The sequence below is a fragment of the Lotus japonicus genome, chromosome 1, assembly GCF_012489685.1.
Source record: "Lotus japonicus ecotype B-129 chromosome 1, LjGifu_v1.2".
NCBI lineage: Eukaryota > Viridiplantae > Streptophyta > Magnoliopsida > Fabales > Fabaceae > Lotus > Lotus japonicus.
In genome coordinates, this window is record NC_080041.1 from 35674702 (window position 1) to 35691546 (window position 16845).

Genomic DNA, 16845 nt, shown 5'->3' on the forward strand with positions numbered 1-16845 from the left:
TTAGGAGGAAGGGGATGGGTGAGGAGGCTGCTGGGTTAGGAGGAAGAGAGCGTGGAAGGGAGTGGAAGGGGGAGGCTGCTGGGTTAGGAGGAAGAGAGCGTGGAAGGGATTGGAAGGGAGGCTGCTAGGGTTAGAATGAAGGGGATGGGAGAAAAGAAAATGTATTTATAGTGGGTGACCGGCTGAGCCGGTCATCCCACCGTTGTAGACCGGCTGGAGCCGGTTTTATGCCCGTTTGAGCTTTTTTTTTTTGAATTTTTTTGAATTGACCGGTTTGACCGGTTTTCTTACCGTTTTTCAATTCTCAGCATCTTTACCTTATATATAGTCTCAGCAATAACAAGAACAACAACAAGTATTGTATTCATTGGCCCAAACCAGTATTTAACCTTCAATTCCCAGCTTCTTTACTCTCACAATTTCTCTCTTGTCCAAAAATTCTCAAATTTCTCAAAATGTCTAATCCTTATGAGCAATATTATCCACTGCTCGACAATGAAACACCTCATACCAGTGAAGGTTTGCAACCTTCGCCTATGTTTCCGCCACAAAACCAACCTCCGCAGATGATTCACCCGCAAAGCCAACCTATGATGGTGTTCCAACAACAAAACCAACATTCGCAGATGATTCGCCCGCAAAGCCAACCTATGCCGATGTTCCAACAACAAAACCCACATCCGCAAATGTATCAACCACAAAGCCAACATCCGCAGATGTGTCACCCTCAAAACGAACCTCCTCACACCGGTGGTAATGTTCAAAATCCTTCGTATCAAATGTTTCCACAATCGTTCTACCATCAAAACCAACCTCAGGGTCAAATGGGACCATATCCACCACAAATGCCTTATCCAAACAATCCACAATATTGCATGTATCCACCACAATACCAAGCACCTCCTACCGGTAGCAGCAGTAGTTCAAAAGTCTCAAGTACACAATGTGAGGCTATGCCCGATGAGCCTGAATTTTCTACTCAACGGGGTCTAGATGATATTGATCTTGAAGAATCCGGAAAGAAACGCACCAAATGGAGTGGTAAAGATAATATACTTCTTCTTCAATCATGGCTCAACGTTTCTACCGATCGGGTCGTGGGAAATGAGCAAAAGTCAGATTTGTTCTGGAATAAGATTCGAGCCCAATATGAGGAGTACCGCGACGATGCCTCTCCTTCGAGGACATGGTTATCCCTGAAATCTCATTTTAATAAATTGAATGCTGATCTTCAAAAATTTGTCGGTTGCCACACTAAAGTCGTCAATCATTGGAAAAGTGGACACTCAGATAAGGACATCATGGCTACGGCGCATCAATTATATCATGTAGATACGGGTAAAGATTTCAAACATGAGAATGAATGGCGGTTGGTGAAGGATGAACCAAAGTGGAAGGGAACATTTATGACAACCAGTTCAACGAGGCAGAAGAAGTCAGGAGATGGGGTGTATGCAACATCGTCTGACCGGAGTGCATCAATTGAGGGCGACGAATATGAGGCCACACAACCAGCAACCCGCCCGTTGGGAAAAAAGAACCAGAAAAGGAAGGCCAAAGTAGGAGACACAGCTTCAAGTGATCTCGATTATGTTCCTAACTCCTAGATGATAGCCATCGGGAAAGCTAAACTGGGATTCCTTGCGAGTTTTGAGAAGCTCAAGACTGAAGAACTGGAGGTGAAAAAGGAAAAAAACAAACTTCAAAAGGCGCGGTTATTGAAGGAATACAAAGATATCCTTATGGAGGACACATCACAAATGAACGAGGTGCAGTTAGCAACGCATCAGCGCCTAGTTGAATTCGCCATGAAAGAACTAGGAATGTCTTAATTCTTGTTGTTGTCTTTCTTAGCGTGTGCCAATGTTGTGATTTTAGCATTTCTACTTATTGATTCTGCATTAGTGTTGTAATTTTAGCATTTCTACTTATGTGTATTGCATCAGTGTTGTAATTTTAGCATTTCTACTTATGTGTATTGCATCAGTGTTGTAATTTTAGCATTTCTACTTATGTATTCTGCATTAATGTTGTACTTTCAGTATTCGAATTTTTCTTAATGTGTACTGCGTTTCTACTTATGTGTTCTATATAGTCGTTGGGGAATATAGTCGTTCGAGAATATAGCCGTTGGGGAATATAGCCGTTGGAGAATATAGTCGTTGGGGAATATAGCCGTTGGGGAATATAGCCGTTGTAGAATATAGCCGTTGGGGAATATAGCCGTTGGAGAATATAGCCGTTGTTGTTTCTCTTATTTATACATGTCATATTTCATTCATCTCAACATTCAAGAGTTGTTTTGTCCTCTCATATTGTCTTCCTCCTATCCAATTACACTGATAGTTTCTCATTGTGTCATAGAATGGATCCAAACAATATGGCCGACTTGGACATTTACGACGTTGTCATTGACGAACTTATCAATGACACGACTATAGAAGATATGATGCAGGAGGAGATGGAGTTTTATCAACGACGTGCCAACACCGTTAGGCCCAAGCGAACAAGAAAGGTGATAGAGAGAGATCGTGAAGCTGGGAACGAGCGCTTGTGGAATGACTACTTCTCCGAAAATCCTGTGTACACGGAAGAGCTTTTCCGACGAAGGTTTCGAATGCGAAAGCATGTGTTCCTCAGAATTGTAGGGGCCCTTGGGTCTCATGACCCGTACTTTTTAATGTCTGTCGATGCAGTTGGAAGACAAGGCCTGTCACCATTACAAAAGTGCACCGCCGCTATTCGTATGTTGGCGTACGGATCACCTGCTGACAGTGTTGACGAGTACGTTCGAATTGGTGAAAGTACTGCAATTGAGTGCTTAAAGAATTTTGTGGAAGGTGTGTGTGCAGTATTTGGTGAAACATACTTGAGGCGCCCGAACCAGGAAGACATTACCCGCTTACTTCAATGGGGCGAGTCTCGTGGATTTCCAGGTATGTTGGGTTCTATTGATTGTATGCATTGGGAATGGAAGAATTGTCCAGTTGCGTGGAAAGGTCAATTCAGCCGAGGTGATCATGGAAAGCCCACAATCATGCTTGAAGCAGTGGCATCACAAGACTTGTGGATTTGGCATGCATTTTTTGGCATTGCAGGTTCTAACAATGACATTAATGTGCTAAATCAATCTCCGGTTTTCAATGAGGTTTTGAGTGGAAATGCTCCCATGGTGAACTTTAGCGTGAATGGAACAATGTATAACATGGGATACTATCTAGCAGACGGTATATATCCCCCGTGGGCTACATTTGTGAAGACCATCCCAATGCCGCAAGGAGAAAAAAGGCAAAAATTTGCGAAAAGACAAGAAGGAGCAAGAAAGGACGTTGAACGTGCATTCGGCGTTCTCCAATCTCGGTTTGCAATAGTTCGTGGTCCATCACGCTTTTGGCATCCGAATGAGATGAAGTCAATAATGTATGCTTGCATCATATTGCACAACATGTGTGTTGAAGATGAGCGCAACACGTACCGAGGTAATTTTGTTTATGATCAGGTCAATAATGACATATTGGATGCTGAAGTAGTAAGTGGTCCTATTCCCGCTTTTAGAAATATCTTGGAAAGAAGAGCACATCAAATTGATAGGTCAATTCATCACCAGCTTCAAGCAGACTTGGTGGAGCATATTTGGCAGCTTCCCGAAAACGAGAATAATGAAAATTAACCTTCAAGTGTTATTATGTATTTCATTTCAAATGTATTGTTGCTTATTTTTCATTGTCATGTATTTTCTTTCGTCTTTATTTCTATCATTCAATAAAATTGTTTTTGCTAGAAATAACACAATGTACTTTTTTATTTTTGTTTCAAGTTAACATGCTGATATTTAAATTTAATTGTTTTAAATATTAAGTAAAATTAAATTTAAATTAAATTCGTATTAATTTTAATTAAATTATTTTTAAGTTGAAGTATTGATTTAGTATTAAATTTTAAATCTAAATTGAGTGAAAATAAATATTATTAATTTATGTTGTATGGTGGGACACGGGTGGGACCCTTCAAATAGTAATTTAAGAAACCATGGGTTGGAGCAAAATCTGCTTCAGTTTCTTAGGAGTTTCTTAAGTCTGATGTGGCAGACAGGGCCCACAGGAATAGTGCTGAATAGTGCTGAATAGTGTGTTAAGAAACCAGATAAGAAATTGTGGGTTGGAGTTGCTCTAAGGACAACAAATAGGACGCTCTATTAAAAACTTTACGCTCACACAAATAGTTTTAGTTTTCATTTAAAAATCTTAGCAATACAATAATAATAAAAACTTAAAAATAAATTATACAAAGAAATATCTTTATGAATTAAAATGATTTTTAAAATTGTTATTCATTTAACTGTATTAAAAAAATTGTTTTTTATTGTTATAATTCTGCATACTATCATAAAACGATAATATTTTATTTTATGTAAAGTTAGTGTCATATTTTATTATAAATTAAAAAATAAAATAAAATACTAGCGAACATTTACCTTTTTTTTTTAAGTGCGAACTGTTTTTTTGGTACAGCGACTAAAAGAAACAAAACTAAGGCCTCACAAAGGAGACACCCGCTGCATCCGCAAGGAGAAGCAAACCCAAGGCTGCCACTGGCTGCTCAACCAACACCAAGGCTTCATTCTGACTCGCGCCATGCTTAGCTAGAAAATCTGCGCATGCATTCCCTTCACGCAAAGTATGACGGAGCTTCACCATCCAAGTCCTAGATATGAGATCCTTAATATCCCAAATCAAAGACGCATAAAGATGTCTGGAAGGAGGCACAGACAAAATAAGGTTCACAGCATCTAAAGAGTCAGATTGACACTCAACAACTCGATACCCTCGCTCCCACTCAAGAGTTAAGCCCTGATGGATTCCCAGTAATTCAAGATGAAGAATACACGCATCATCTCGATAGCCAAAGAAACCACCCATCCACTGCCCCTCAGTACTGCGGAAACAACCACCTAATCCACCACGACTAGGCACATCCCGGACGCTGCCATCCACATTAAGAACGACACTACCCGGAAGCGTTGGCAACCACTGAACCAATCTAGGCGATCCCTGGTGACCTGTCTCCAGCCCTGTAAACGCGCTTACCAACTCCATGGCCAAGCTAGAGATGTTCGAATCAAGGACCCGACAAGGAAGCCACTGCATTTCCATACACCAGGTGTTGCGTCTCCTCCAAATCCACCAAAGAGTAGCCACCGCCGTAGGATCCGAGTTCTGCAACAAGGTACGAAGCCACACCTTGGAATCCATAACCGAGAACACGTTCCCCACCGTATCAAAGCCCAAACGCCTCCAAACGTCTTGAACCCGAGAGCAGTCTCTAAGACAGTGCAGCACTGTCTCATCCCCGGTATTACACAGCCGACACACCGCATCAGGCGACATTCCCCGCCGGAATCTGCACTCATTCGTAGGTAAAGCATTATGACACGCTAACCAGATGACGATAATACACTTAAGCGGAGCTTTGAGACGCCAAATCCAACCCCAACTCGACCCTGAATCCAAGGAGCCATGCCCTAGAATACCTTTGCTCTCTAGAAGCCAGTTATAGCCCGAGCTGGTAGAGTAATTCCCCGAGATGTGGCCCTTCCACCGCACCCCATCACACACACGCGCGGTGAGCCTAGCCGGAAACTGACGGATTAAGCTCCCTACGTGACCCGGAACCTGAGTCCACAACCACTCTAGCCTCCAAACCCCATTATCCCAGATATCCCTGATTCGAAGCTCGATATCATGAATATCCACAAACGGGACTAATTGACACAGCGGAACAGGGGAACGCCAGGGACGGTACCAAAGCGATGACTGGCCATCCCCAACTTGGAACTCAAAACCCGAGTGGAATATATCACGCGTCTTCAAGAAAGCACGCCACACCGGGGACCCTGGTTTAGCCTCGGAAGATAAGAAACACCCTCCTGGAAAATACTTTGCTTTCATCAGACTCACCCACGGTTTCTCACAATCAGACACCAACTGCCACACCTGCTTCCCCAAGAGCGCAACATTGTGATCCCTCGCCTTCCTGAGACCAAGACCCCCACACTTCTTTGGCTGAGCAATTCGATCCCAACCCACCAAGTTTATCCCACGACCATGCCTATCCTTCCACACAAAATTCTTCACCACAGCATCCAATCTATCACAAATACCTTGCGGCACCCACACTTGGCTCATGCAATAGGCCGGCATAGCGGACACTACCGATTGCGCAAGGGTTAAGCGCCCCGCTCTATTCAGAAGCTTACTCTTCCAGCTAGCAAGTCTGCCATTTATCCTATCAAAAATATACTCAAAGTCCCTAGCGGTAACCCGACGTTGGAAGATGGGGAAGCCAAGGTACCGACCAATATCCGACGTAAACTGGATACCGGCAATGGCAGCTATACGGTTCTTCTTCTGCAAGCTCATGCCATTACAACCCAGAATTTTGGACTTAGCCTCATTCACCTTCATTCCAGAAGCACGACAAAAGGTGTCTAAGAGGGTCTTCAAGAATCTCACTTGATTATTCCTAGCTTTCACGAAGAGGAGAACGTCATCCGCAAAAAATAAATGGGATAATCCTGGACCATTCCGCACAGTACAGATAGGATCCCATCTCCCCTGAAGGACTGCGGAAGATATTGCCGAGCTCAGCCTCTCCATACAAAGGACAAACAGGTAGGGAGACAACGGGTCACCTTGCCTCAGACCCCTCTTGGCGGCGAAAGTCTCACTACGCTCCCCATTCCAGAGAATAGACAATTGAGAAGCTGACACACACCTCATAATCAAATTAATACAAGCCTCAGGGAAACCAAAAGCCACCAAAGTCGCCTCAAGAAACCGCCAGTCAACCCGGTCATAAGCCTTCTCAAGATCAAGTTTAAAAACCAAATTACCCCCTTTTTTCCTAGCTTTCCGCTGATGATAGACAATCTCCTGAAGGGCAATCGCATTATCACTAGTGCTCCTCCCTGGGATAAAGCTACTCTGCATGGGGCTAATGATATCATTAAGAATGGGTCGGATCCTGTTCACCAGAATTTTAGTAATCAACTTGTAGAGGACATTGCACAAGCTGATGGGCCTAAAATCCTTATACGAAGCCGGACAGTCACACTTAGGGATAAGAACCACAAGAGTCTCCCCTAGCGCCGGATCCACCTGCTGCGTTTCAAACACCTTTTTGATGTACAAGAAGACATCGTCCCCGACGACATCCCAATAAGACTTATAGAAAGCAGCATGAAACCCATCGGGACCAGGAGCTTTATAGGAGCCCATTTGCTGCAGCGCCGCAAAGACCTCATCCTTAGAAACCTCCTGAACAAGAAGAGGGACATGCTCAGACGGAATGACTGGCAAATCCGGTGTGGGAAGACAAGTAGCGTCCACATCTACAGTACCTGCAAAAAGAGATTTAAAAAAGTCAATAGCTCCTTGTTGGAGCCTATCAGCATCATCACACCGCGACCCATATGGAAGGATGAGACTTGTGATACGGTTCCTCTTCCTTCTGATAACAGTTTGAGCATGGAAGAAAGCTGTGTTTCTATCACCATATTTGACCCACTTCTCCCGGGATTTTTGGAACCAAAGCATCTCTTCCTGGGCTAGAATGTCACTATGCTCCTTCTTTAACCCCTCAAGCTGGAGAAAAAGAGCAACAGAGTCTACGGTCTCAAGCTTAGTTTGAACAGTAGCAATGCAATTCTCCACATGCTTTTTCCTCCGATAAATATTCCCAAACGTTTTCCGATTGAAGTCCACAGAATCTTCTCGGACCTCATGGAGAGCAGTAGGAACACACGGCCTTCCCTTAGCCCAGGCATCAACCACTACTTTTTTGTACTGAGGGTGCATCATCCAAGCCGCTTCAAATCTGAAAGGACGCTGGCCACGACTCTCCACTTTCTTCCCACAACGAAGAATAATAGGGCTGTGATCCGAGTGAAGCCTAGGCAGGACTTCCAACCCCCCCTCAGGAAAGGTAGTCCGCCACAGCAAGGACGCCAAAGCCCTATCAAGACGCTTGTGAATGGGCAACCTTCCCGCACACCGTCTGAACCAAGAGAACTGAAGACCCGACGCACCTATGTCCACTAAATCGCAGCTGTTAATGTTGTCCAAGAACATCCGAGCCCGAGAAGACGAGAATACCCCACCTCTTTGCTCAGAAGCACCAGTTGTGTCATTAAAATCCCCAAGAAGAGCCCACGACTCCTGGATACTCCCCGCGATAGCACGAAGGTGATCCCACAATAACCGCCGCTGGAGAGGAATAGGACTAGCGTAAACCCCCGAACAAACCCAGCTAGAGTGACCAGAAGCAATCTTAAGGGAAATAACCTGTGGATGGGAGCTAAGGATAGAAATAGAGTCTTTCACGTCAGAGCGAGCAAGAGCCCAAATCCCCCCTGCTTGACCATTAGCTTCCTCTATCCCAATCGGGCAGTAACCCAACTTGAGCCAAAAGGATTGCAGCCGGTGAAACTGTACATGCGTTTCCAAAATGAAACAAACCTCCGGATTATGTTTCTTCAACATCTCCTTCATATATCTCTTGGATACTGCATTAGCAGCCCCGCAAACATTCCAAGAAAAAACAGCAAAATCTGGTTGTACTAACATTAAAAAAGTCGATAGAGAGGGGAACCAGAGAGACGCACAACAGCTAACCCGTTGACCCATCCAGACCAGCACTCCTAGTAGTGCCCTTGTCCAGCACCACGTCCATAGATGAGGACGTCCCCGGCTGACCACCAACACCCTGAACGCCAGGTGGTCTAGCCTCCCTTGCACTTGCCATGCTCTCGGCTTTAAACACGACATCGGAGTCCCCCTTTGTCATGAGGGGAGCTTGCTCAGCAATCTGAGGCTTGACACCATGCAACCTCAAATATTCCCTCACCTTAGCCGCAGTATCTTTCTCAGGAAGATCCACGTTACTTGTTTTTCCCATATGAAAATTTGCAACTGGTTCCACAAAGTTGGAGTTTTGAGTCTTTGCTTTCCCATTGGCTTCCATGGTGGGCCCTTCCTTCCTTTTTTTAATCCACATCTTCTCTCCAAAATTCTTTTCCAAGTGGTGGACCCCACTAAGATTTGAATTTTCACCCACTTTCACGTGCATCTCCTCTTTCTTCTTCATAATTGGTGTGGGCCCCGACGGCTTTGTCTTTTTTAAAGCCTTGTCTCCTCCAAGTGATGCACCAGCTTTGGGATCCATTAATTCCTTCTTCAAACCTTTTTCCTCAATCATTAATTTCCCATGATTTTTAGGATTCCGTTTTTTCTTGGTCACCACCAACCAATCACCAAGAATTTCGTGATCTCCCTCCTTGGTAACGGCATCACACTGATTGCGGAGCCCACATTTAAATTGCCTTGAATTTTCCCTGCGGACTCTTCGCCCATGTTCCCCACGGAATCTTCTCCCATGATCACGTCCGTTTTAGAAACCTCCGCGGCAGCACGTTCTCTCTCCTCCATCCCCGTAACCGTCACCCCGTTGGCCACAGGATTCTGAATCTGACCTACTTGCGTAGTAGCCACCACCGGCTGTGGCGGCATGAAGGCCAATGGTGCCGCCTTACACTCCCTGGCTCGGTGGCCATAGCACCCACAGCTCGTGCAGATAACATGTAATCCCTCATACTCGATCCTATGCCAATGACCTTCGATACAAACTTTGCCAATAACTGGAAGGGTGAGGTCAAGCTCCACACAGATTCGAGCAAACTTTCCTCTCTCTGCCCGAAGAGTATTAGAATCAACTCTAACAGGCCTCCCAACTGCAGAAGCCACACCAAGGAGGTAACTCTCATCATAGAAAACAACGTTCAACCAGGGATACGAATCCACGCTAGCGTCTTCGTAACCCTAGCCAAAGGGGAGAGAAACTCTTTGCTCCATGTAGCTACTGCCAGATAGTGATCAAAGATCATCCATGGACCTCCCTCCATAACCTTGGCTCTGTCAGCAGCAATGTCAAATTTGACCATATAGAACCCATTATCGATATCCAGTAAATCAAAATCTCCAACCAGCCTCCATACCGACGCAAGCCGGGCTTTCATGGTCCTAAAACCCAAGCGTTTTCCTAGAAGGGAAATCACCAAGGCCTCTCGCCACGGTGAGCACATCTCCTGAATAACGGCAGGGTCTGTAACAACCTTTGGCAGCATTCTATTTCCATTCTCGTGCTCTATTCTCATCTTCCCCTGGTCAATGAGGCTGACCACTTCTTTCACCGGCGGAGCCGTCTTCCCACCCATCAACTTGTCACGGAAAGAGATCTGAGCACCCCCCTCAGGGCCGCCTCCCCAAGGGGACAAGGGGATGGGTGCCGCCGTGAGTGCTCTCCATCACCCTCAGAAAAAACCTCCATCTTTTTATAGAACAAAGTATTATGTGCGAACTGTTATGTTCAATTCACTCTTCAATTCACTCTTTTATACTCAATCAAAAACTAAATAAGAAGAGTATCTATGTAATTAAACTTATGGTCATAAAGTTGTTTTTTTTTTTTTTGTTTTTTTAGTTATAAGTGGAAGATCGTTTTTTTTTAATTACAAAACACATTATACAAATATATCACTGTTTTGTTCAATTCTATTATATTCTTAGTTTTTCAAGGTATCCCCACAACTTGTAGCTATAAACTAATCTCTCAAGACTTAGCTTAGAGATCATCTTAAGTGAGTATTGCTCTCCCAACCGATGTTTTCCTATACGCACTGCACGGGGATTGAAGCCTTTTCAATTCTATCATACTTTGTTACAATATGTTATGTTCCGTTACCAAATATGTGTGGCTAGTAGGAATCAGTTCTCCTTGCTTTTCACCAAGAATTTAATTTCTCACCAGGTCAAATTTTGGAGTTGTCTTAATAACTCTAATTTTTTTTTTTTGTTAAATCACTCTAGTTCTATGTAGACCAATAATATTTAAGTAAGTGAACTGAAAATCTCTCTTATCATTAGTCCACCTTTTTTATAGGCAAATGTTAGTTGTTAGTAAATTAATCCTACTTAGAGTTCGAACCCTGAACTCTTCACCCCAACCAACCCTTATGTCCCTAACTCTTACCACTTGAGCTATCCTTCGGGGACATCATTAGTCCACCTATAACTAGGGTGATTTAACCCAAACTTTCCTAGGGTTCTTTAGACAAGCAGGTCAAATTTTTGTTTAATTTAGTCATATGTTTGAAAAACTTGATACTAAATAGGATAAGATTTTTTTCCTAACGAGTGTAAATCGGTTCGGAAACTTGTGACAGTCCACTAGATCGACACCTTATTGGTAATAATAGGATGAAATTGAAATAATATAAATTAAATAAAATGATTAAGATTAAGTAATTATATAGTGACAATAGAAAAATAATTCTTTCAACCACTAGAACCAAAGCGGATGGTGGGTTGGGCATGGAAGACATGGCGGATCACAACACGACTCTTTTAGGCAAAGCGGTGTGGCAGCTCCTGCGGAATTCCAATAAGCTTTGGGTCAAAGTGCTTAGGCACAAATATCTCCAGGGTCACTCCATCCTTAGTGCTCCTTGGCGGCCTAACGCTTCAGCGGTGTGGAAAGGTATTTTGCTTGCGCGTGACCAGCTTCGTGGAGGATTCAGATTCAGGTTTGGAAGTAGAGATTCATTTGTTTGGTATAGTGATTGGTCAGGTCGTGGCAAGGTGGCAGAGCAATTTTCGTTTATTCATATAACAGATACAAATATGTGCTTGAGGGATTTAGTTGTGCATAACCAGTGGGACTTTGGTAGAGCTTACAGGGTGATACTAGGGGAAATAGCGAACTGGTTTGAGCTTGTTAGTCCTCGGATTGTGCTTATTGGTGTCGACGGATGGACTTGGGAGGATAGCGACTCAGGAAAATACACGGTTGCAGGATGCTTATGCATGGCTCCGTGATCAACACCGGCCTTCTACACCATGCAAGAACTGGGAATTGGTGTGGAAGCTCCATGTACCAGAAAAAGTCAGGATGTTTGTGTGGCTCTGAATGCATAAAGCTTTTCCTGTGAACTCTAACAGGTTTAAATGTCACATGTCGGTGTCAAAAGCTTGCTCGCGTTGCTCTACTCCGCAGGAAGATGGCATTCATGCTTTGAGAGACTGCCATGTCTCTCTCGCGTTATGGAATAAGATGGGAATTTTGACCTGGTCGGGGTTTGGATCAATGGGCGTGGCGGATTGGATTGCTCGCCAAGCCAGAAGCAGCCATGTTCTTTGTAAGACCCAAGATTTTAGAATTAAATAGATAAATAATTTCCAGCTCACGCATAGGATTATGTGTAAGCGTGAGAGGAACTTGACTCGTATTTAATGTTTGGATTAGCGTTATGAAGAAGAAGGTTCAGGAAATGGTTAAGAATAGTTATATAGTTGTTATAGGCTATAGCACGAGTTTCATTCATTTCCGCCTTAGGGCGAAAACGTTTAGTAAACGACTAATTTGCACTTAAAGACACGATGAAAACTAATTCCAAAAATCTTCAGAGAAATGTTAGAACTTCTCTTAATCCTTCCATGACAAATGTTTCGATACGAAACCCTGGAATGTACGAACGTCCGATTCTAGTTCTCGGAGGTTTGCCGAAACTAAAACCCTGATAGCTCAAGAAACCTAGAATAAACAGTTGATGAAGACTTTTTCTATTCAGAGCTTCAAACTACGATTCCACACGCGTACACCTATTTCTTTCGAGCTTTCCAATCTTTCTTCAGAAAGAAGTTTTCTCATCCGACATCGACTGCAAAAAGTAGTTTTTCGGGTAAAATAGATTTACACCGACTTTGGATCGTTTGTCTTAATTCCAAGAAACCTATTTTGAGTTCTGGAATTCTGTCGCCAGAACCTATCTTAGAATTCACAGAGGATGGCACAGGAGAAATCAGAATCGCGAAATTTTCATTTTTCCGCATTTTCCATTTTCTATAAATAGCATGAAAAATGAAAAAAAAAAAACAAAAATCTCACCAACACACACACCCAAACCCGCGGCCAAGGAGGAAGGAGGAGGAGAAGATTTTTTCGTCGATTCTTGCCTGATCGTCCCACAGTTCGTTGCTACGCGTAGGCCTCGAGGTACTTATGTTTTTCCTTACCTCTGATCGTAAATTCTGTCGCTTTTCTCTTTGTTTTTCTGTGCTCAAAGTTTTGAGCTTTTTGTAAAACTGTCCAAATAACTTGATTTCTCTGTCTAAACTTATTCCCTGCGTGCCCCTGAGCATGTCTAGCGGATTACATTTCGCCGAATCTCGTCGAATCGCCGCCGAACTTCAATTCTGCTCATAATACCCATTTTTGGCTAAAGTTCCGTCCTTTGGGCTTAAAACTCTCGACTGAGCTTAGTGTTAGTAGGATTAGTCGTCATAATCGTCGTTGGTGTCGACCCCATCTAATTTGTTTTTCGAAATTCTGATTTTGAGTTTCCGAGCTAAAAATATTGACCAAAATACCCCTGCGACAGTTTTCGACCCGATAATTTTTCTGAGAGTTTCCCTAGCCTAGATATCGCCTAAGAATACCTAGGAGTTGATTTAGATCGAAGAAAAAGTTCGGAAACCCTATTTTTGAGAGTGGCCGAAACCTATTTGTTAGGGTACCGTGTCCAAAAATAATTTTTGGGTCTCTATGACCTGAGCTATAGCGTAGCTCTTTCCGTTGTCGAAATTTTGGCTCCGGTTTCGTGTCATTCCGAGTTCTGTAGCTCGAGTTATGCTCGTTTTAGTGAACGAAGTCTCCGTTGTCCATTCGAGCCTAAATAGGAACTCTGAAGCTTTAAAAGCGTTCTTTACGATTTGGATTAGTATTATTAGATTGTGTTGCTCCTAGTGAATCTTGTGTTGATGATTGTGTTTCCTTGTTCTAGGTTCACAACTTCCATGCACAACTTCTACACCTGAAGGTAAGGGTAACTCAGTTTTAGCGCGTCTTTGAGTCTTGCATGCTTTTATCGCACTGCATGCGTTTGAGATGAAGTTGTTTAAACTTGATTGACAATTGATTGAAATGTTAGTATTATGCTTGCAATGTTGTATGCTTGCTTATATTGACTGTTTTTTATGCTTGTGCCAAATGTTTTCTAAAGGCTTCGGCTGAGTAAACTTATTGAGACGTGTGTCTCCGTTTTCTGAGAGGCTTCGGTCGTTTACTGGTTTCTGTCATTACTGCTTTCTAGTGGATATAACCTGATTATTGCTGATACTTGACGTGGTTATTGGATTTGGGAGTTGTTGATTGATTTTGGCATATAGGGCTGAAACTTAAGTGGCAGTGTAGTGGTTTTCTTTCCACATGACTGTCCCATCTTTCATGGGCTTTATTAAGTGGCAGTGGAGTGGATATTTTCACAGGACTGTCCCGTCTTTCATGGGCGTTATTAAGTGGCATTGAGGGGAGTCCGTTCTCCGTCTGTCCCGTCTTTCATGGGCGCTATTTGGTGATAGTTCAGGGGAGTCCGTTCCTCGCTCTGTCCCGTCTTGCGAGACACTATTGATCGATCCATTTTGGTAGCAGCATATAGTTGCATCGTAGGGCAATAATATTTGCTTCTGTTATTTTGGTTGATAGCTGATCTGATGTTATATTGTTGAGGTTGCCGATATCTGATTTGATGTGATATTGTATATATATGATTTGATTATATGTTGTTGATTCTGTTTATATCTGATGTAATCCCATGTTGCTAATTTCTATTGACATTTATCTTGGATTATATTATTAATTTATCTATTTGTGGTATGAATTAAGTTGTTAGTTTATTTATCATGACATGCAATTAATTTTGATTAGCATGCTTTCTCTTTTATATGTGGTAGTTGTATGGAGTTAACCCTTTCTGTTTGTTATTTGTTGTTTGGGCGCTTAACGCTATTAGGCGATGAAGAGCCTTCTGGCGATGCTTAGCCATGCTGAGATGGAGGAGGGATAGTAACCGGCGGAGCAAGGATGGAAGAAGCTGTATAGTTTCCTCTTAGTAGTTTATGCTTCGAGCCCTTTTCGTTATCTGAAAACTCTGTTACTAAAACCCTGTTTTCGTCACTGTTTAAGTGTGCGTACTTATTTTGGAGTCTTGCTTATGATATTGTAAGACACTATTATTATATGTCGGGAACGAGTTGTTTAATTAAGACTATGTTATGTATTAAACTGTGGTTAGTTGTTTTGAAAAGGAAAAAAATTATCGTGTTTTCTTAGGATTACGAAATAGTCCTTAGACTTGTTGGGTTACTAATGTGACTCCTCAGTTGAGAAATTGGGGCGTTACATTCTTCGTTTCTTCATCGGGCTCTGGGGCGTCTGGGTGTGGCGCTGCAATGCGATTCTGGACACGTCTTGGCCCTTGGATGTTGCGGGGCGTAAGGTTTGACAGGAACACGATGTTATTCTCCGGGCTCAACGTCCTAATGGAATTGAGGGAGATCGTGAAAGGTTGAGCGTGGTTTGGCAGAAACCTTCAGCATATTTTATTAAGCTTAATGTTGACGGCAACCACCGGAAGGATAGCAATTCCATGGGTGGTGGTGGTGTGCTCTAGAATAATTCTGGCGAGTGGATCAGTGGGTTTATGTCTCATGCTATGAATGGGAGTCCCTTTTGTGCAGAAGCACTTGCGCTGCGGGATGGGCTTCGGTTGGCGTGGGAGAGAGGTTTCCGTAAAATCATTTGTGAATCAGACAGCTTAGAGGTGGTTAAGGTTGTGCAGCATGGTGGCAGGTTTGACACCCACGTTCATGGGCAGATTCTGAGCGAAATTGGTGAGCTTTTGAACAGGAAATGGCGTGTGGAGCTTGGGTGGGTGGCTCGTGAGGGAAATATGGTCGCAGATTGGCTTGCAAAACAGGGCTCTCTTCTATCTTTATGTGGGTTCAATGTGGTTGACGTTACTCCTCCCGGATTAGGGCTCCTTCTTTTGAAGGATTCCCTTGGTGTTGCTTAGTTTCTTTTGTTTTATTTTGTTAAATTTCTGATGTATAAAAAAGAAAGTAGTTCTTGTAATTAATAAAATGCCATATATATATATATATATGAAAAGTTTTCTTAATAGATATAGTATTTTTTATTTCCCTTTAATTCATAGCATGAATAAGAAAACAATGATATTATATTACTTTGAGATTTTATCATATAGAATAAGCTTTAAGGAGTATATGAGGAATGTTGAATAAAAAGTATTAACTAAAAAATAAAATATGATTAAACTTTTATTTTGTACTTTTGAGTAATATATACTTTTGACCAAGTGGTTGAGATTTGATTGTTAATTTTTGTAAATGGAAAAATGAAAAATCCATAAAAATAAGCAATTAAGGTAATACATATTATTTTTTATTTTATTTTCTTATACAACAATATAGTTTCTATCTCTATTTTTCATTAATGGAGAGTATGGATTTGATTATGTTGTATTTGTAGAAAAAATAAACAAGATTATGTCTTGAAATCTTCTACGATTAATTCCAAATTTAGTTTTGAAGAGAATAAACTTTTTTTTTTGATACATCGGAAGATTAACAAGTAAATAAAACGAACTAACTAAACCCAATAATGTCCTTCAACAGAAGGACTTCAAGCTCCGGGGAGGGGGTAGCCAACGCACTGTAGCCAGCAACGGGGAGAAGAGACCCTCTCTTCGCCAGACAATCTGCTACCATGTTCACGTCTCGACAGCACCAAAAAAGCTCCACTCGCCAGTTCCTTGTCATCAAAGCATGGATTTCACGCAGCACCCACCCATGGGCATGAAAGCTTGCACGGCTAGGGTCAGCTATCGCATCAATCAATTCTTTGCAGTCAGGAGTCAGAATAGATTATAAAAGA

General features: G+C 42.6%; 3 protein-coding genes across 4 annotated transcripts; 2 read left to right on the forward strand and 1 right to left on the reverse strand.

Annotated features, from left to right (window-relative positions):
• The first annotated feature begins 2169 nt into the window (after positions 1-2169).
• Positions 2170-3816, forward strand: LOC130731820 (uncharacterized). 2 transcript variants are annotated; one of them, XM_057584032.1, is made up of 2 exons: positions 2170-2936; positions 3099-3816. In XM_057584032.1, the coding sequence occupies exons 1-2, from the start codon at positions 2366-2368 to the stop codon at positions 3668-3670; spliced, it is 1143 nt and encodes a 380-aa protein (XP_057440015.1). In that variant the 5' UTR covers positions 2170-2365; the 3' UTR covers positions 3671-3816. The 2 variants fall into 2 exon arrangements, with proteins under 2 accessions (XP_057440015.1, XP_057440014.1); XM_057584031.1 differs by having other exon boundaries at positions 2170-3816.
• A 5477-nt stretch (positions 3817-9293) lies between these two features.
• LOC130734080 (uncharacterized) lies at positions 9294-10270 on the reverse strand. Its single transcript, XM_057586383.1, has 2 exons — positions 9841-10270; positions 9294-9787 (listed from the first exon to the last, which is right to left on the reverse strand). Exons 1-2 carry the CDS (start codon positions 10268-10270, stop codon positions 9294-9296), a joined length of 924 nt encoding a protein of 307 aa, XP_057442366.1.
• A 5334-nt stretch (positions 10271-15604) lies between these two features.
• Positions 15605-15964, forward strand: LOC130734086 (uncharacterized). Its single transcript, XM_057586390.1, has one exon. It carries the CDS (start codon positions 15605-15607, stop codon positions 15962-15964), a length of 360 nt encoding a protein of 119 aa, XP_057442373.1.
• The last annotated feature ends 881 nt before the right edge of the window (positions 15965-16845 follow it).